Source organism: Microcebus murinus, unplaced genomic scaffold (assembly GCF_040939455.1).
Source record: "Microcebus murinus isolate Inina unplaced genomic scaffold, M.murinus_Inina_mat1.0 scaf027_hap2_Mmur4.0, whole genome shotgun sequence".
In the NCBI taxonomy this organism is placed as follows: domain Eukaryota; kingdom Metazoa; phylum Chordata; class Mammalia; order Primates; family Cheirogaleidae; genus Microcebus; species Microcebus murinus.
Window position 1 is genome coordinate 165,420 of NW_027438973.1, and position 15,588 is coordinate 181,007.

Consider the following 15,588-nt stretch of genomic DNA (forward strand, 5'->3'; position numbering starts at 1 on the left):
CTCGTTTGGGATAACCAAAAGCTGGAAACCACCTTTGATGGACGGTTCTGGAAACAAACTATAGCCTCCCATGCGGTGGAATACCACTCAGCAATGAAAGGGAACAACCTGTGGACACAGGGAACGATGTGGATGAATCTCAGAGACAGCAGGCTGATCGCCAGGAGCCAGCTCAAAAGGGCTGCATGCTGTGTGATTCCATCTATGTAACGTTCTAGCAAAGACAAAAGTATAGTGACAGAACAGATCATTGGTTGCCAGGGGTTATGGTGGAGTGAGGGTGTGACTACGGAAGGAGGACAGCCGAGGGTGTCGGGTGGGAGAGCTCCTCCTGCCTGTGGCTGTGAGGATCTACACGTGTGTTTGAACTCATAGAACTGTATGGCAAAGGAAGACAGTCACTTTTACTGTACCATAATTAGTAAAAGAAAACGGGAGAACTGGGAGGCAGGGCAGGAGGGAGAAGAGATGACACAAGGGAGCCAGGCCAGGTGACACCCCAGGGCTTATCCTCTGGGCTTGCATGCGGGTGAGACAAGGTCTTTCTGGTAGGACAGTGACATACTCAGAACTCGCCTGAGCATGGTGGCAGGGACGGGGTAGCATTGTGTGCCCAGCGTCAGTCTGCCCAGTTCACTAACACAGCGGGGGTCCCTAGAAGCCCTGGCAGCTGAACTTTCTGGGGACCCGTTCCCAAGTGTCTCACCAAAGTACCTCCGGCAGGTTGTGGAAATGTTTCCTGAGAAGCGGGTATGGTGGGGTGTGATGCCAGTGAGCAGGGCAGAGCCTGAGTGAGTGGAGGAAGGAGGAAGGGGGAGGGACCTCGGGAAAGGCAGAGGCGTGGGGGCCAGATGCAGGCTGTCATGGAAGGAGGAGGGACTGACTGATGACAGAACGTGTGCTTCCCCAGCATCAGGCCCTATAGCAAGCAGAGTGTACCTTCTCTTTCCCACGCTGTCCGCTTGGCAGTCGTGGGAGGAGGGACCGCCCTTATTCAGGCTGGCGCTGTCTTAGCTGGGGAGACCCAGCACGGTGTGGACAACGCCTTCCACCGGAAGCTGGGCTGGAAGCTCTAAAGAGACTCCTCCCCTCCTTGCCTCAGGTCGTGTGTGTTCCCCTGTGGATTCTCATGTCCTTCCTGTGCCTGGTGGTCCTCTATTACATCGTGTGGTCCGTCCTGTTCTTGCGCTCCATGGACGTGATTGCAGAGCAGCGCAGGACTCACATAACAATGGCCCTGAGCTGGATGACCATCGTCGTGCCTCTTCTCACTTTTGAGGTGAGCTTTCTACCTACGGGAAGCCTCTCCGGCCCCTAAGGCCCACCCTTCCCTGCAACAGCCTCCTGCCTACCTGGAAAGGCAGCCTGCTATCCCTCGAAATTGCAGTGAGAGCACACCTCCAGGATAGGACGTGTGTCCAAAGAGAATGTCCTTTCTTTCTCTTGGGGGGCGGGCAGGGGCTGGCGGCGAGGAGTGCACCTTTCCAGTGCGGATGCGTCTGTATGTCTTGAGGTCCTAGTTTTTGAAAGGGCGAGTTGGATATTGGATTTTCGGATTTGAGTTGTGTGGAGAATTCTGGAGTGGCCGCCATTGACTCCTTTGAACAAACACCTGGAGGAGATTCCCATAAAATTCCTGGGGCCGGAAACGTTTCAAGTGGAGGGACTTTTGCTTAACCCTAGAGAGGGAGGTAAAAGCTCATCTCCTGGCAGCCCCTGAGGATGGGTGGTCTTTGGCCGAGACCTGAGGTGCTGACCTTCCCGCTTCTGACAGCTCAGCGGGCAGGGGCCGTCTGATGAGGTGCAGCTTCCAAAGTTGTCCATTTTCTGTCGTTGTGTCAAAAGGACCTTGTCTGTGTCTCTCTCTTTAGATTCTGCCGGTTCACAAACTGGATGGCCACAATGCGTTCTCCTGCATACCCATCTTCGTGCCTCTGTGGCTCTCCTTGATCACACTGATGGCAACCACGTTTGGACAGAAGGGAGGAAACCACTGTACGTACTCGGCGTGTCAGAAGCCCTTCATGTGTGTGTCTGTGGGGGTGCAGGGGTCCCGAACTATGAAAGGATGAGTCTGAGGACCCTGAGTTAGAAGTTTATGCGGGAAAGCAAGGGCTGAGGACGTTCTAGGGCCCTCCAAGGGAAGGGAGAGCTGTCCCCTGGCCTGCACCACGGCTTTCCTCCAAGTGCTCCCCGTGATTTGAGGGAGGAACAAACAAGACAAGCAGCCTCTCACAGCTCCCCTTTCCTCCTCTACAAAATTGGGATCAAGATACTTCCTTCCAGGGCTTGTGAGGAGTGGATGAAACGTCCACATCTCCCACTTGAGCCCCGAGATCATCCTAGGTCCCTTTTTGCCCTCCCCTTCCCCCATGTCCTTGCTGACATCAGTGAGTGTTGTCAGGTGCACCTTGTGTGCCCTCTCTTCCTCTCTACTTGCATGCAGTGCCACACAGTTTTGAAACGATCTGTAAGGAGGGTCCCTTCCTCACGAGGCTGTGAGCTCCATCGCATGGAACCCCAGAGCACTGGCCTTCTGGAAGCCAGTGGGGTGGGAGCAGTGCCTAGACCGCAGCCCAGGCCATGCTTGCTGCTGCCTGTGCCCCGGGAGAGCCAGCCAGCACGGAGCCGACGGCTGGGTGGTGCACAGAGAGGAGGGGCAGGCCTCGGGGAAGTAGCTTTAGGGTGGCCCCTGGCCTGGACCAACACCTGCCTGCCACCTTCCCAGATTCCACAGGGTGACAGAAATCCTCTTCTTGCATGACACTCTTTCTCATCCAAGAGCTTATCCTGGGCATGGAAGATTAGAGGAAGGCAGCGTGGTCTAGGCACCACAGGTATTTGAGACTCACTAGGGCAGTGGTTCTCGAACTTGAGCCCCCAACAGGATCCCTTAAGGGCAGGAAAAGTGGGTGGCCTCAGCCTACACCAGCCCAACCTACAGTTTCTGATTCGGGAGGTCAGGGCTAGGGCCCGAGAATCACATCCTGAACAAGGCCCTGGGGATGGTACTGCTGCCGGTCTGGGAACCCCGCTTTGAGGACCCCGGAGCCAGAGGTCGTACTTTGTTTGGCCCGTTATTGAGTTGAGGCCCTGTTTAGTCTTCGTTTCTGAGTGAACTCTCTGGAGAAAATGGACTTCTTGTTCAGGAAAGAAAGGTAACGTGAAAGTCACTTGGGCCTAGCGTTTGAAAAAGAACATTCTTATTTTTCAGGGTGGTTTGGTATTCGCAAAGATTTCTGTCAGTTTCTGCTTGAAATCTTCCCATTTTTGCGAGAATACGGAAACATTTCCTACGATCTCCATCACGAAGACAATGAAGAAACTGAAGAAACCCCAGTTCCGGAACCTCCTAAAATTGCTCCTGTGTTTCGCAAGAAGACCAGGGTGGTCATCACGCAGAGCCCTGGAAAGTATGTGCTGCCCCCTCCCAAATTAAACATCGAAATGCCCGATTAAACGCCACCTTGGGGGACAGCACGTAAGTGGACGGGGACACACGCTCTCTCCACCTCCCTTTGCCGCCTCTTCACCCACAGCCCGGCCCCGGAACTGGAGCTGGGTCTCCAGGTACGTCCATCCAACGCCTTCTTTGCATCCAACGCCTATCAGCCACTCAGCACCAAGGGACGCAGAGGTGGCAGGTGACCAGCCAGGGTGTGTGTCAGCGGACCTGGCTGCCAGGGAGAGTGGGAGAGGGAGCAGCGATTTACATCCGTCTGGGTGGGAGCCCAAGGCGTCTGGTGGTCCCCGTCGGACCCAGGGGGTGGCCAGATGACCAGACCCGCAGAAGGGACATCTGTCTACATGGCTGGTTTTCAAAGTGCTAAAAGTTCTGATCCAAAGTGTTGTTCCAAAATATATTTTCCCACAGGGCCAGCCCCCATGTGTAGCTTACCAGTTGTCCAGGTCTTGGCGTAGTCAGTAGGAACTGTAACGATGTCTCTAAGGCACTGCGAGTGTAGACTGTAGACACAGCGCAGTCCTCCTTTTTCCTGTTCCTACCGTGGGAGTAGTTTCCCTTTGGGCATGCTGACAGCAGTTTTTAATAGCCTCACGGGTGAGCCCTTTCTAATGGAGTCACTCCATGCGTGTATAGTATTTATACAGATGTTTTAGCATCGTAATAGACGGTGTTAACTCCTAGTTCTGTACAGTATAGTCTGTGAAAGTATTTTTTTACAAGCTTGTGCTGGAGACGAGGTGTTCTGCTGCAGAAGTAGAAGCTGGCGGCACGCCTGCCCCACCCCAGCGGGGTGCCACGCCTTCACTGGACATTGCTCTTTCCGCCCTGGAATTCCTCCAGGTACTCGGTAGCTGCTACTGCCGGAACAGCCACAGCCAGCAAGAAGTGGTTCACGCTTTTCTGACGGGCTGGGAATACTGGCTAGCCGAAAACCTGCAAGGTGCTACTGGATGCCAGGACACTGGAGGATGTTGCCCAGAGCAGAAATGGCGTCCGTGTTAAGGCTCAAGCTTTCTGTCTGCCAGCAACAAGGAGGCTTTAGACGAGGCGCGATGCTTTGACACGTGAAAGCTCCAGGCACCGCGGGTACAGTCGTGAGTCACCTGCTACAAGTGTGATATCATGCTGCCTGAAACCAAATCGGTCGTTCATTTAAAAGAGGGTAAAAGGGGGCCGTCGATATACTCAGCCGGGAGAGGGGTGTGCAGTGTTAACGTGGGCAGCTGCTCACCGGCCTAAGTCGGCTTAATTCCAGTCCCGCACATACAGGCCTGCGCCCTGCAACGGGCCTCCAGGGAGCCTGTTCTGTTTGGGGTAAGGGGGAACGGAAAGTGGTAGCCTTACCTGCTCAGTGTGTAAAAAGTGTAGCTAAATCCACTGTTTTTACTCTCTTAAGCTGTTCAATAAACTGGCTCTTCATTTTACACGGGCACTGTGCGCATGTGCTTTTGTTGGTGGTCCGGGAAATCGGAATTGTTGTCAGCCAGAGCAAAGGGAATCTCTAGCTGCCGCAGGCAGCCGAGGCTAGCGGGGGTGGGGGAACATCAACATCATCGAGCTCGGTGCCCAGAATCAAGTGCGGGAGCTTGTGGACAGGTGGCCCCGTATGTGGGGACGGTGTGTGACGCAGAGGCTGCTTTGGATGGACGCCTCTCCCTTGACCTGCCGGCACCACACCGAGAGGAAGGATGGCAGAGATGGAACTCGGGGGTCTAAACCTACACGCATGTCGGATAAGGAAAGTAAAATGTGTGTGAAGGCCGGTGGCCAGATGCCCTGTCACGGCGTGACCACGAAGGCCCAGGGTTGGGGGGCAGGGCCCGTATGAGTGCAGGCTGAGGGCAGGTGGGAAGAAGGCCGCCAGCTGCCATTGGCTGTCTCCTGCCCAGCAGTATGGGTGTGTTAGGAACATCTCTGTGGAGGACATCCCAGGGTGCTGTTAAAAGCATGGTGCGGCTGCAGCCGGAACCACGGGGTCCATGCTAGACTTGATTCCGTGCTTAAAAGCATCAATCCTATGCTGTGGGGTGTGGGCCAGCGTCCCCAAGAGTGGGCCCTGACGTCTTTAGGCAGTGCTGTACTGTGGTTCTGCCTGGCCCCAAGACCTCTAGGACACGTCGCCAAGGAGACAGTTCACGATCTGCACCTACGGTACAGCAGGTCACCGGAAACACTAGTGTGTACCAACGTCATCTTTCCCATCGAAATGACTCTGCGTGGACCAGAAAGTTCACACGCTGACAGGTCACTCTTCTGGCCTGGCCTGGCCTGGCCCTTTATTCGATCATGCGCTGGGTGTGTTGTGACGTCACCCCAAGCAGCCTGAGCCCCTCTGCAATGCCCGGAGCTGCGTTATTACCAGGGGTGCTGCTGGCTGCGCCACACTCCCGGGCTGACGTGACCAAAGGACGAGCATCACTTCTGGCGAGATGTGATGAAAGTAGCGCCGGGGGCACAGCTCCCAGCGGTGCCTTTTCCTCCAGAAGCAAGGGCTCCCCCAAGGTATGCAGAGAAGGACCGCCATCCAGCAGAGCCGTCCTGTGCCTGGGACGACCGGACGTCCACTGGGTGCCCTGACATCAGGCTGCTGCTTGAAGAAACTGCTTTCTGAGCTCTGGCCCAAGAGCCTTTGTTGAGACGACCGTGCCCTGTCTATGACACCCCATCAATGGGAGACGGATTCTCCTCTCCCTCCCCTTCCAACAAAAGCTGTGGAGGGTCGTCCACAGCAATCAGTTTGGGTGGGATGACGGTGGCACTGGTGTAGGGATCAGTGAAAAGCCGTTTCAAAAGGAAATGCTGGAAAGGAATGGCCCCAACAAAGGGTTTGAAACAGATGGTATGGAGAGCCTCTCCGCCAGCTAAACCTCTACAGCTTCAGCAAAAGGTGTCAGGACATTCACACTTCCCTCTGCCTTGCCAACTTTTTCACTGAAGAAAGACCAAGTCTGTGTCGTGAGCGAGGAAGCAGATGAGAAACCTCATGAAGGCCTACGGCAGTGGGCTCTGGGGTCAGGTCGGGGGAAAGTCCCAGGACTGCCTCATGAAAATTGGGTGACCTGGGGTGGGGTACGGAGCCATTCCTGTGCCTGCTTCCCCCTCTGGGTCGTGGTGACATTAACTCAGTAAGAAGTCACATGGGGAAAGGGCTGAGAATGGTGCCAGGCCGTGTATCAGGGCTGTTCAGTCACTCGATCTGCATGCCCTCCTCCTCTGGAGAAAAAGAATGTCACCTGGCAGGTGATGTGTCCCCATGACTCCATAGTGCTTTAATCTGTAACAGAGGTAGGCGTGGGCATCTGTTGGTGTTAAAATATCAGCGTCCCCCTAGTTGCCATCTGGAGAAGAGCTAAACCGAGGGCACTTAAGGGAGCCTGCCGAAGGTGGCATAGACATGCCTGCTTGCCTTGGTCCTCGGGCCCCTGGTGTGGAAGAGCCAGTGCCCTGGTCTCCCAGCCAGGGGTTTATTCTGTTTCCAGCTGACACTCCATTAGAGACGCCCAGAATCTTCTTCACTCCCAGGCTGCAACTTCAAAGTCCCTTTCCCTTGGCCGTGTACACTTCCAAATTTGCCATTTTTAGGCATTTTCCAAGGGTGAAATGCTCGTCACAAATTGATGCATGTTGAAGATGTAAAACGGGTCCACAACTTCCTTTTGGGACTTAACCTTGTGTCCCAGAGCCACTAGAGTTCTACTGCACCGGGGCCTAGATCGTGGGTAGTGGCAGTTAACTTGTCACATGGAGTTTCCTATTCTTTTTAAACTTTGAACCGCAGTTACAGTGCTACTGCAATCTCTACTTCATAAGAGACTCCCTCACCTCACTGGGAGGATGGAGAGAAGAGTGGGCATTACATCTGCATTAAGGCAGAGGGAGAGCAAGCCAGAAGCCACAGAATCCCCTCTGGCACCCCCAACCACCGAGCACCTAGAAGATCGAACACGTCTGAATGAGGACAGCCAGGAGGTACCAAAGAACCAAGACCCTGACGGCCCCACTAGGCAAATCAGGAGCGAGTCTGCTCCGCCAGCAACCCCCTTGAGGAATGACGACCTCCAGTAGCCCGAGGGCTGAAGAGCAGCCAGAGGGCGTCCAGGCGCGTGTCACCACAGCGGCAGATGTCACTGTGCCTGCAGAGTTCCTCTTTGTCTGTTTTGCCGTACCTTCCACCCGGATGAACCCTTACAGGCCGTGCCTCCTAGATCGTCCCCGTGCACTCCGCACAGCTCCCATTTCCTGGACTGCTGCCGTCCCACCATGCCTGGGTGCCTGTGCCCGTCATGGCTGCTGGGCCTGCTGCCTCCGTGGCCATGTTCCCTCGTCCCCCGACTTTGTTCCACTGCTGTCCCAACTGCTGCTGTGTCTCCGAGTACGTGCCAGCTGCCGAAGGGCCCCAGGTGTACCCAGACTATGCCGACCTCCACAGTTATATAAAGGCAAGCACTGGGTGGGAACATGTGCTGGTCAGTGAAACCTATCAGAAAATGAGGAGTTTTCTGTCTGCACAGTGTTCTCGGTCTCTGCCGGTTTTCTTTCTTTGCAGTCAGGTACTCCCCCCCACCCCCACCCCATGTCTTTTGCGTGTGTGACAAAGACTTCAGTGTAACAGCCCTCCCGGGCCTAACGCAGGTACCCAGTAGATACTCAAGCAAGGTCTGGGTTTTATTAAGCCCCTGAGACATCCTGCCTCCACTCATTAAAAATTACCTTGAAATGCTCGGCAAGTACAAAGACCGAGCATTGGTGGCTGAGTGTTCACAGTGACCCCGTGTTCCTGGCTATCCAGACACAATTCCCTGTCGTAGTGGTGCCTTTATATAGCAGGATCTTCACCTTACATACAGGTGAGATCAAGTCTCACTTGTGAATGTGCTAAAATTGCCCTAATGGTTAGCTGTGGAGGTGACAGACACTGCCAGCGAGTCCTGTGGGTTTGGGGTTTTCACTCTACAGGGTGCTAGATGGTGTCTGGGTTACAGGATTTATGTTGGACCCTTATGCCAGGTTCTAGGTCTGGTGACTGCTTCTTTCTTCTTTCCTTCGCCCCCCACCCTACTCCTCTTTTCCTTCATTCTTTTTGTTTTCTTGGAGCCCAACATTTAAAGGATGTCACGTTTCCACTTACGAAGCAACTTTGTCTGGTCACTTGGGGCGTCTAACTTAGAACACATGGTGTCGTTTCTGTAAGCCTCTATAAAGTGTGGTTTGTCTGAATGATCACAGGACATAAACTTTCATGTTCTTCCTGTAGAAATAATTGGGTATAGAGGCTAACAGACCTCCGAAATCAGGTCGTGGAGAGAGCCCGGACACCGATGCACCAGAACCCAGTGGCATCCCTTGCCTTTATTTCTACTTTGGCAGCACGTGGAGAGACAGAGTCCTGTGAGAAGTAGGGAGAGTCGATGAGAGAATGAAAACATGGACATGGATTAATCCAGAGCCTAGCGATGGTCCGTAGGTGGATCCCCCTGTCTCGGCCTGCCCAGTTATAAACTGGTGCTCATTAACTAATGGGTGCCAATCACCTTTCTGAAATTCATCATTTGCGAGCTCCTTAACTTTCAAGAAGTACAATTTTCTCATCTCTTTCTTGGACTTACATATGCCTACTGATCTTGAATCATGCAGAGATCCTGCTGCTTACAAACCTCTTTCCTAAAAATGTACACCCCTGTGGCCCTTGCTTATGTGTAAATCTATATAGAAAGATGCAGATTTTCAAAATGTGATCGTGAGTTATTTTCTTTTCAAAAGAACTTAGCGATATTTTTGGCTGCCGTGACCTGGCTGTTGCTCCTGGTTTCTAACAGGTAGAAAGGAGCCAGGTATGCTGCCAAGCAGCCTACGATGCCCAGGACACCACCCCCCAGCGCAGAGAACGGGCCAGCCCCAAAGGGCAGCAGTGCCGTCCATGGGAGACAGACCTGCCCAAGAGCGCAACCTGCGTCCCCACCTCTCTCACCTTTCCTCATCCTTCCACTGGATACTATGCACATGCACTCAGTTTCCCAGGCAGGACTGAACTGAGAGAAAACAATCCATCCTCCCTCTCCCCAATGTAAACAACAATCAAGAAGTTCAGGTAAATGTGATCATGAAATCAGGTAAGCCTGACAGTTCAGGTAACCCTGGTCATAGAATCAGGCCCAATGATAGGCACTTTGCTTGGGAGAGGGATTGGGCTCTTGAAGACACAGGATTTGAAGGTTCAAAAGTCTTAACAGCTCTCATGAAGCAGCGAAATTGCAGGTGACAAAGAATCGCCCTGTTTCCTTGCTCTTAGCTACATTTCATAATTTTAAATTCTTAGCTTTGTCTCAAATTCTTAAACTCTCACATTCTTAATTCACCAGCTAAAATTTAAAACCGGGTTTGCAGAAGAACAGTGTCAAGCCCTTGGACCAAACCTGGCTTAGCTGGTTGTTGGGACCGACCCTCCCTGCTACTCTGGTGGGCGAGCTCCCTGTGGAAGAAAACCAACCTGGCCTTGCTGTGACCCTTCCCGAGGAGAGGCCTTGAAATGAATGACTCAAAGCTCCACCCGCTGGCAGGTGGCCCTGGGTACAGGCCACAGTCTCGGTCTTTTCCACATACACACCCCTCCCGTAACACAATCAGGTTCTTTGGCCTGAGGACAAAGTACAGAGCACTGGGTTCAGGCTCACAGCATGTAGACAGGGGAGAGCCTCAGAAACGGCCGACGGAGGGAAGGCCTCGTATTGCCAGAGAGACACACCGCAGACCAGGCCCTGGCAGGCAGGGCCAGTAGCTGCCTCACTGGGGCCCTGTGCCGACCCCAGAGCCTCTTCCCTCCTGGAGCGACCCTAGTCTGAGCTACTCTCCTGCAGCACCACAACTTCCTCGGCACCTCTGGCCTCCTGATGGTGCTGGCGTTCGGTCATTGCGGGGAGAGGCACTCACGGGGCTGAGAGGAGACCTGGGTGACATGCATTGCCAGGCTCGCAGTAAGCCCTGTGGACAGGCCCCGCGGTAGCCATGTGCCAATCTCCACCTCCCCTGCCCCAGGTGAATGGGCAGAACCAACGGGTACTTGGAACCAGCCAGTCACAAGCTCCTGAATCCCCTGAGCCCGCCTTAGGGAGTATGCCCCAAAGTAGGCTCTTCAGACCTCTTGGGAAGAAAGCACTTGGGGAGCGGGGGCGCAGCCTTTCCTTTTCCTAACTGCCCTGTGACTCAGGGATCTACCAAGGTGCTCCAGGCAGCCTGTGTGTGCTTGCTGACTGAGGTTCAAAGCCCTACACTCTTACCCTCCTTGTTCGATGTCAGTGACTCCACCTTCCTGCTTGAGTGAGGGTGAGGCCCACAAGCGAGGCGACCAGTAGTAAGTACTTAACCAGAGGATGGAGGCAGGAGGTGAAGCTGAAGGTGTGCCACCCCTAGATCAGTGCGAGAAGTTGGCTCTGAGATGTTCAGCCCGTGCGCTGGTTGACAGAAGCCCCTCCTAGCCAGAGAAAGGAGGGCTTCTGTCCAGCATATCTGAGTTAGCCAGCTCACATTTCCAGCACTCTTGGCTCCTTAGAAGGGAGGTGAGCCAGGGCACCTCACAGGCATTTTGGGGAAGGCAGAAATGAATATTCCCCGGATGGCCAGCACTTAAGCCGGTTAGGGCACAACCTTTTCACATGCACCTCTCTCACTGGTCCTTTTCCAATATGTGTCCCACACCTTCTTGCTCTCGTGCATAGGCACTATGTGGAGCACTTACTCTCTCCATCAAAGCCTGGGACTTTCAGGACAAAGGCACGGTGTGTCCTGGGTGATGATGGCTCCCAGATCCCCCCAGTGAGTGTCGAGGCCGAAGCTCAGCCCGGGTGCAGGACCCCTCTGTCAGTTGCTGCCGTGCTACCCTCGGGGGCTGCCTGGTTTCATACCCACATTCAGAAATGCCATGAGGACTCAGCATGACATCGCACAGAGACTTCACTAAATGACAGCTGCTCCTTATTCTGGAAAGGAGCTGTGTCCCAGCTGCCTGCCAGATGAGGGCAGGGAGCTGTGGAATCACTGCGCCAGGGAGCCTGGAAGAGCACAGACGGAGAAAGTGTGTACCAACAGAAGATGACAGGCTGCAGAGGGTCTGTGGAGGGGGCAGGGGAAGAACCCCTTGGCTGTCAGGGAGAAAGGGTGATGCAAATGGGCCCATTCACAAATCTCCACAAGAATGGGGTGGGTAGAGGTGGGTGAGTTGAGTGCGGGGTGCAAGCAGGGCTACATCTACCAGCCAGGGAGCCCCACTCTGTCCCCTGGTGGCGGGTGGTTACATCTGCCTCACCTGTTGGTCCAGATCCAATAGCTGGTGGAGGTCAAGGGGATCTCTTGAGAACCACTGACAGAACACTAGATGGATTAAGCAAAAACTGACAGAATTGAAAGAGACAATCCTACAATACCCCCCTGCTGTGGACTGCATTTTTGTCTCCTCCCCCATTCATATGCTAAAGTCCTAACCCCCTGTGAGACTGTATTTGGAATTGGAGCCATTAGGGAGTCATTGAAGGTGAAATGAAGTCATAAGGGTGGGAGGCCATTCTCACACATCTGGTGTGCTTATAAGCAGAGGAGACACACCAGATACCTCTCTTTTCCTGCACTCTCACAGACAAGAGGCCACGTGAGAAGACACAGTGAGAAGGCAGCTGTCAGCAAAACAGGAAGGGTGGCCTTATCAGAAACTGAATCGCCTGGTTCTATCCACCTCCAGAACTGTGAGAAGGTCAATTTCTGTTGTTTAAGCTACCCAGTCTGTGGTCCTTTCTTAGGGCAGCCCTAGCAGACAGATTCACCTCGTTTTCAATACTGGGCAGAACAACGAGACAGAAGACCAGTACAGGAATAGAAGACTCGAACAACACAATAAAACAACTCGGCCTAACAGACATCTATACAACACTCCACCCAACAACAACAGAATCCATGTTCTTCTCAAGCGTACATGGAACTTTCTCCAGGGTATGTTTCTTTCTCCATCTGTTACACCGTACAACACCTCTCAGTAAACTTTAAAGGATTCAGAAGGATTGAACGCATACGACGTATGCTCTCTGACCAAAAGGGAATGAAACTGGAAACCAATAACAGAAGGAAATGTGGGGAATTTGCAAAAATACAGAAATTATACAACACATTCCTGAATAATTGAATTAGTTTGCTAGGGCTGCCACAGAAAATACTACTGATGGGGTAGCTTCAACATCAGAAACTTATTTTCTCACACTTGTGGAGGCGGGAACTCTTAAGACTGAGGTGCCAGTAGGCTTGCTTTCTCCTGAGGCCTCTCTCCTTGGCTTGCAGGGGCTGTCCCCTTGCTGCCTCTTCTCATGGTGGCCGTCCCTCTGTGCATACGCACCCGTGCTGTCTCTTTTTATGTGTCCTAAACTCCTGTGTTGATGAGGACACCAGTCAGATTGGATTAAGGACCTCATTTAAACTTCATTACCTCTTTAAAGGCCCTCTCTCCAAATACACTCACATCCTGAGGTACTGGGCACTAGGAGTTCAGTGCATAACAGTAACCAACGGGTCAGAGGAGTGAGCACAAGAGAAACTAGAAAATTCTTTGAAAGGAACAGAAACAAAAATGCAACCTAACAACAGTTATGGGATGCGGCAGCGGCAGCACTGAGAAATAGGGACTGTACACGCCTACTTAAAAAAGCAGAAAGCTCTCGAATCAATAACCTAACTTTCATCATTTAGAAACTAGAAAGAGCAAACCAATGCAAAACAAGCACAAAGAAGGAAATAACAGACAAGGAATAAATGAAATAGAACAAAATACAGTAGAGGAAATGGATGCAACCAAAATTTGTTCTTTGAAAATGTCAAAGACATCGACCCACCTTTAGCTGGACTGACCAAGAAAAAAGAAAGGAGACTGAGATTAATGACGTCATTCTGAAAGGCTATATACTGTACCATTCCAGTTCTATGACATTCTGCAGAAGGCTAAAGTATAGAGATAATAAAAGGATCAGTGATTGACAGGGCTTCATGGGCAAGGGAAGAAGGGTTGAGTAGATGAGGGCAGGCAATTTTTTAGGTCCGTGAAAGGATTCTGAATGGCACTGTAATTGTGGATACCTGATATTGTGCATTTGTCAAAGCCCACTGACCTTTACAGAACAAAGGGTGAACCTTAATGCATGCACATTTAAAACACACATTTAAAAATATCATGCAGAGGCAGGGCACAGTGGCTCACACTTGTAATCCTAGCACTCTGGGAGGCCGAGGCAGGAGGGTTGCTTGAGCTCAGAGGTTCGAGACCAGCATGAGCAAGGGTGAGAACCTATCTCTACTAAAAATGGAAAACTTAGCTACTGCACAACTATACTCCCAGCTACTCGGGAGGCCGAGGCAGGAGGATCACTAGAGCCCAGGACGTTGAGGTTGCAGTGAGCTGTGATGATGCCACTGCACTCTCACCGGGGTGACAGAGTGACATTCGGTCTTAAAAAAAAAAAAAATTAATTAATTAATTAAAAAATCATGCAGGAAGTCAGAGGAATGCCAGGAAGAAACGGAGTCTGCCAGAGGAATCTAAATGCACTACAAAAGTATGAAACAACCTCAGTGGATGGATGAGGGAAAAGGTGCTGACCTAAGTAGCTTTGGAAGTGAGTAGAGTCTGTAAGACTAAAGGCACAGGGAACTACACAGCCATCACATGCTTGCTCATAAGGCTGCTGACCAACAATTCTGCCATGAAGTTAACAACCACCAAGTTAACAATTCTGATACTGCTATTCAGGTATACCTGAAGTGAATAAGTATGAAAATGAACAGTGAATGCTGGGAGGCAGCTTTCTCAGGGTTGAAGTGGGAGTTTACTTAGAGGCAAGGGGAGGAGGCACATGTAATGAGGAGGGTCTTCAGTATGAACAGATGTTTAGCCTAATGTAGACATGCGTGGTTACACATAGAAATATTTATAAATATGTGCTGCACACAGGGGGTAGTACAAGTGCATATATTTATTTTTCTATCAGCTGACAGGGTCTAGGAGCAATAACACCCCAGTAGCCATGAGCACCCCTGGCACACAGATCTTGGTTTCTAAAAACATTCTGCAAGAAAAGGAACCAGGGATCCAAAAACAAATGGGTGATTCTAGGACAGGAAATATGCAAATGAGCCTGGAACACCTTGTCGTACTGGAAAGTAAGGACGTAGTAAGACGCACATGAACACACACACACACACACACACACACACACACACACAAACACACACAAACACTTCAAGGGTATGTCAAAGAGACATAGGAGCTAATGGAGAGGACGCCCCAATGGCCAAAGTTGAAACAGTTAGAGCAACAAGTTAAATAAAACAGTATTGGGTTATAATGAAAAGAATAAAACAAATATCCTTGATTCCAAACTGAGAGAAGTGGATAAATGAGTAAATGAGAATGGACAAACTTAACTTGGACAAGAATTCAAACTAATTTAAGTGGATACTCCTCCCTCAAGAAGGTGAGGCACAACTCACCACTCCTTCGGTGTGGTCTGAGCACAGTGACATCCTTCCTCAAGTACGGTGTGGAAAGGGGAACTCAGAGAGTGGATTTACAGTGTAGAAATCTGACGGACACTACCTCAGCCAGATGATCGAGGTCAGCGTCGACGGTGGTAAGTCAAGTTCATTATTGGTTCCCTTGATATTATTACCTGATGAGAGGGGCACATCACTTCCGTGGTCTTCCTCCCCCAAACCCATAATAACCTCAGTCTAATCATGAGAAAAGCATCAGACAGATCCCAACTGAGGGGCATCCTACAATATACCTGAACAGTCCTCCTCAAAACCATCAAGGTCATCAAAACAAGGAACTTCTGAGAAACGGTCACAGCCCAGAGCAGCCTAAGAAGACGTGGCAACTGAATGTACTGTCGTATCCTGCATGGGATCCTGGAACAGCAGAAAAGGCCATCAGACATTAAAAACAGGCAATCTGAATAAAGTGTGAACCTTAGTTAATAATTCTCAATATTAGCTCCTTAATCGCAATGCACGTACCATACTGATGTTCGATATCAATAACGGGGAACTGTGTGTGGGGTATGTGGGCACTCTCTGTGCCAGCTTGGAAGTTT

The 15,588-nt window shown here is 51.6% G+C and overlaps 1 protein-coding gene across 1 annotated transcript; it reads left to right on the plus strand.

Annotated features, from left to right (window-relative positions):
• Positions 1-944: 944 nt before the first annotated feature.
• Positions 945-4,898, plus strand: LOC105857525 (transmembrane protein 185A). Its single transcript, XM_012739935.3, has 3 exons — positions 945-1,279; positions 1,872-1,995; positions 3,215-4,898. The coding sequence occupies exons 1-3, from the start codon at positions 1,130-1,132 to the stop codon at positions 3,457-3,459; spliced, it is 519 nt and encodes a 172-aa protein (XP_012595389.1). The 5' UTR covers positions 945-1,129; the 3' UTR covers positions 3,460-4,898.
• Positions 4,899-15,588: the final 10,690 nt, after the last annotated feature.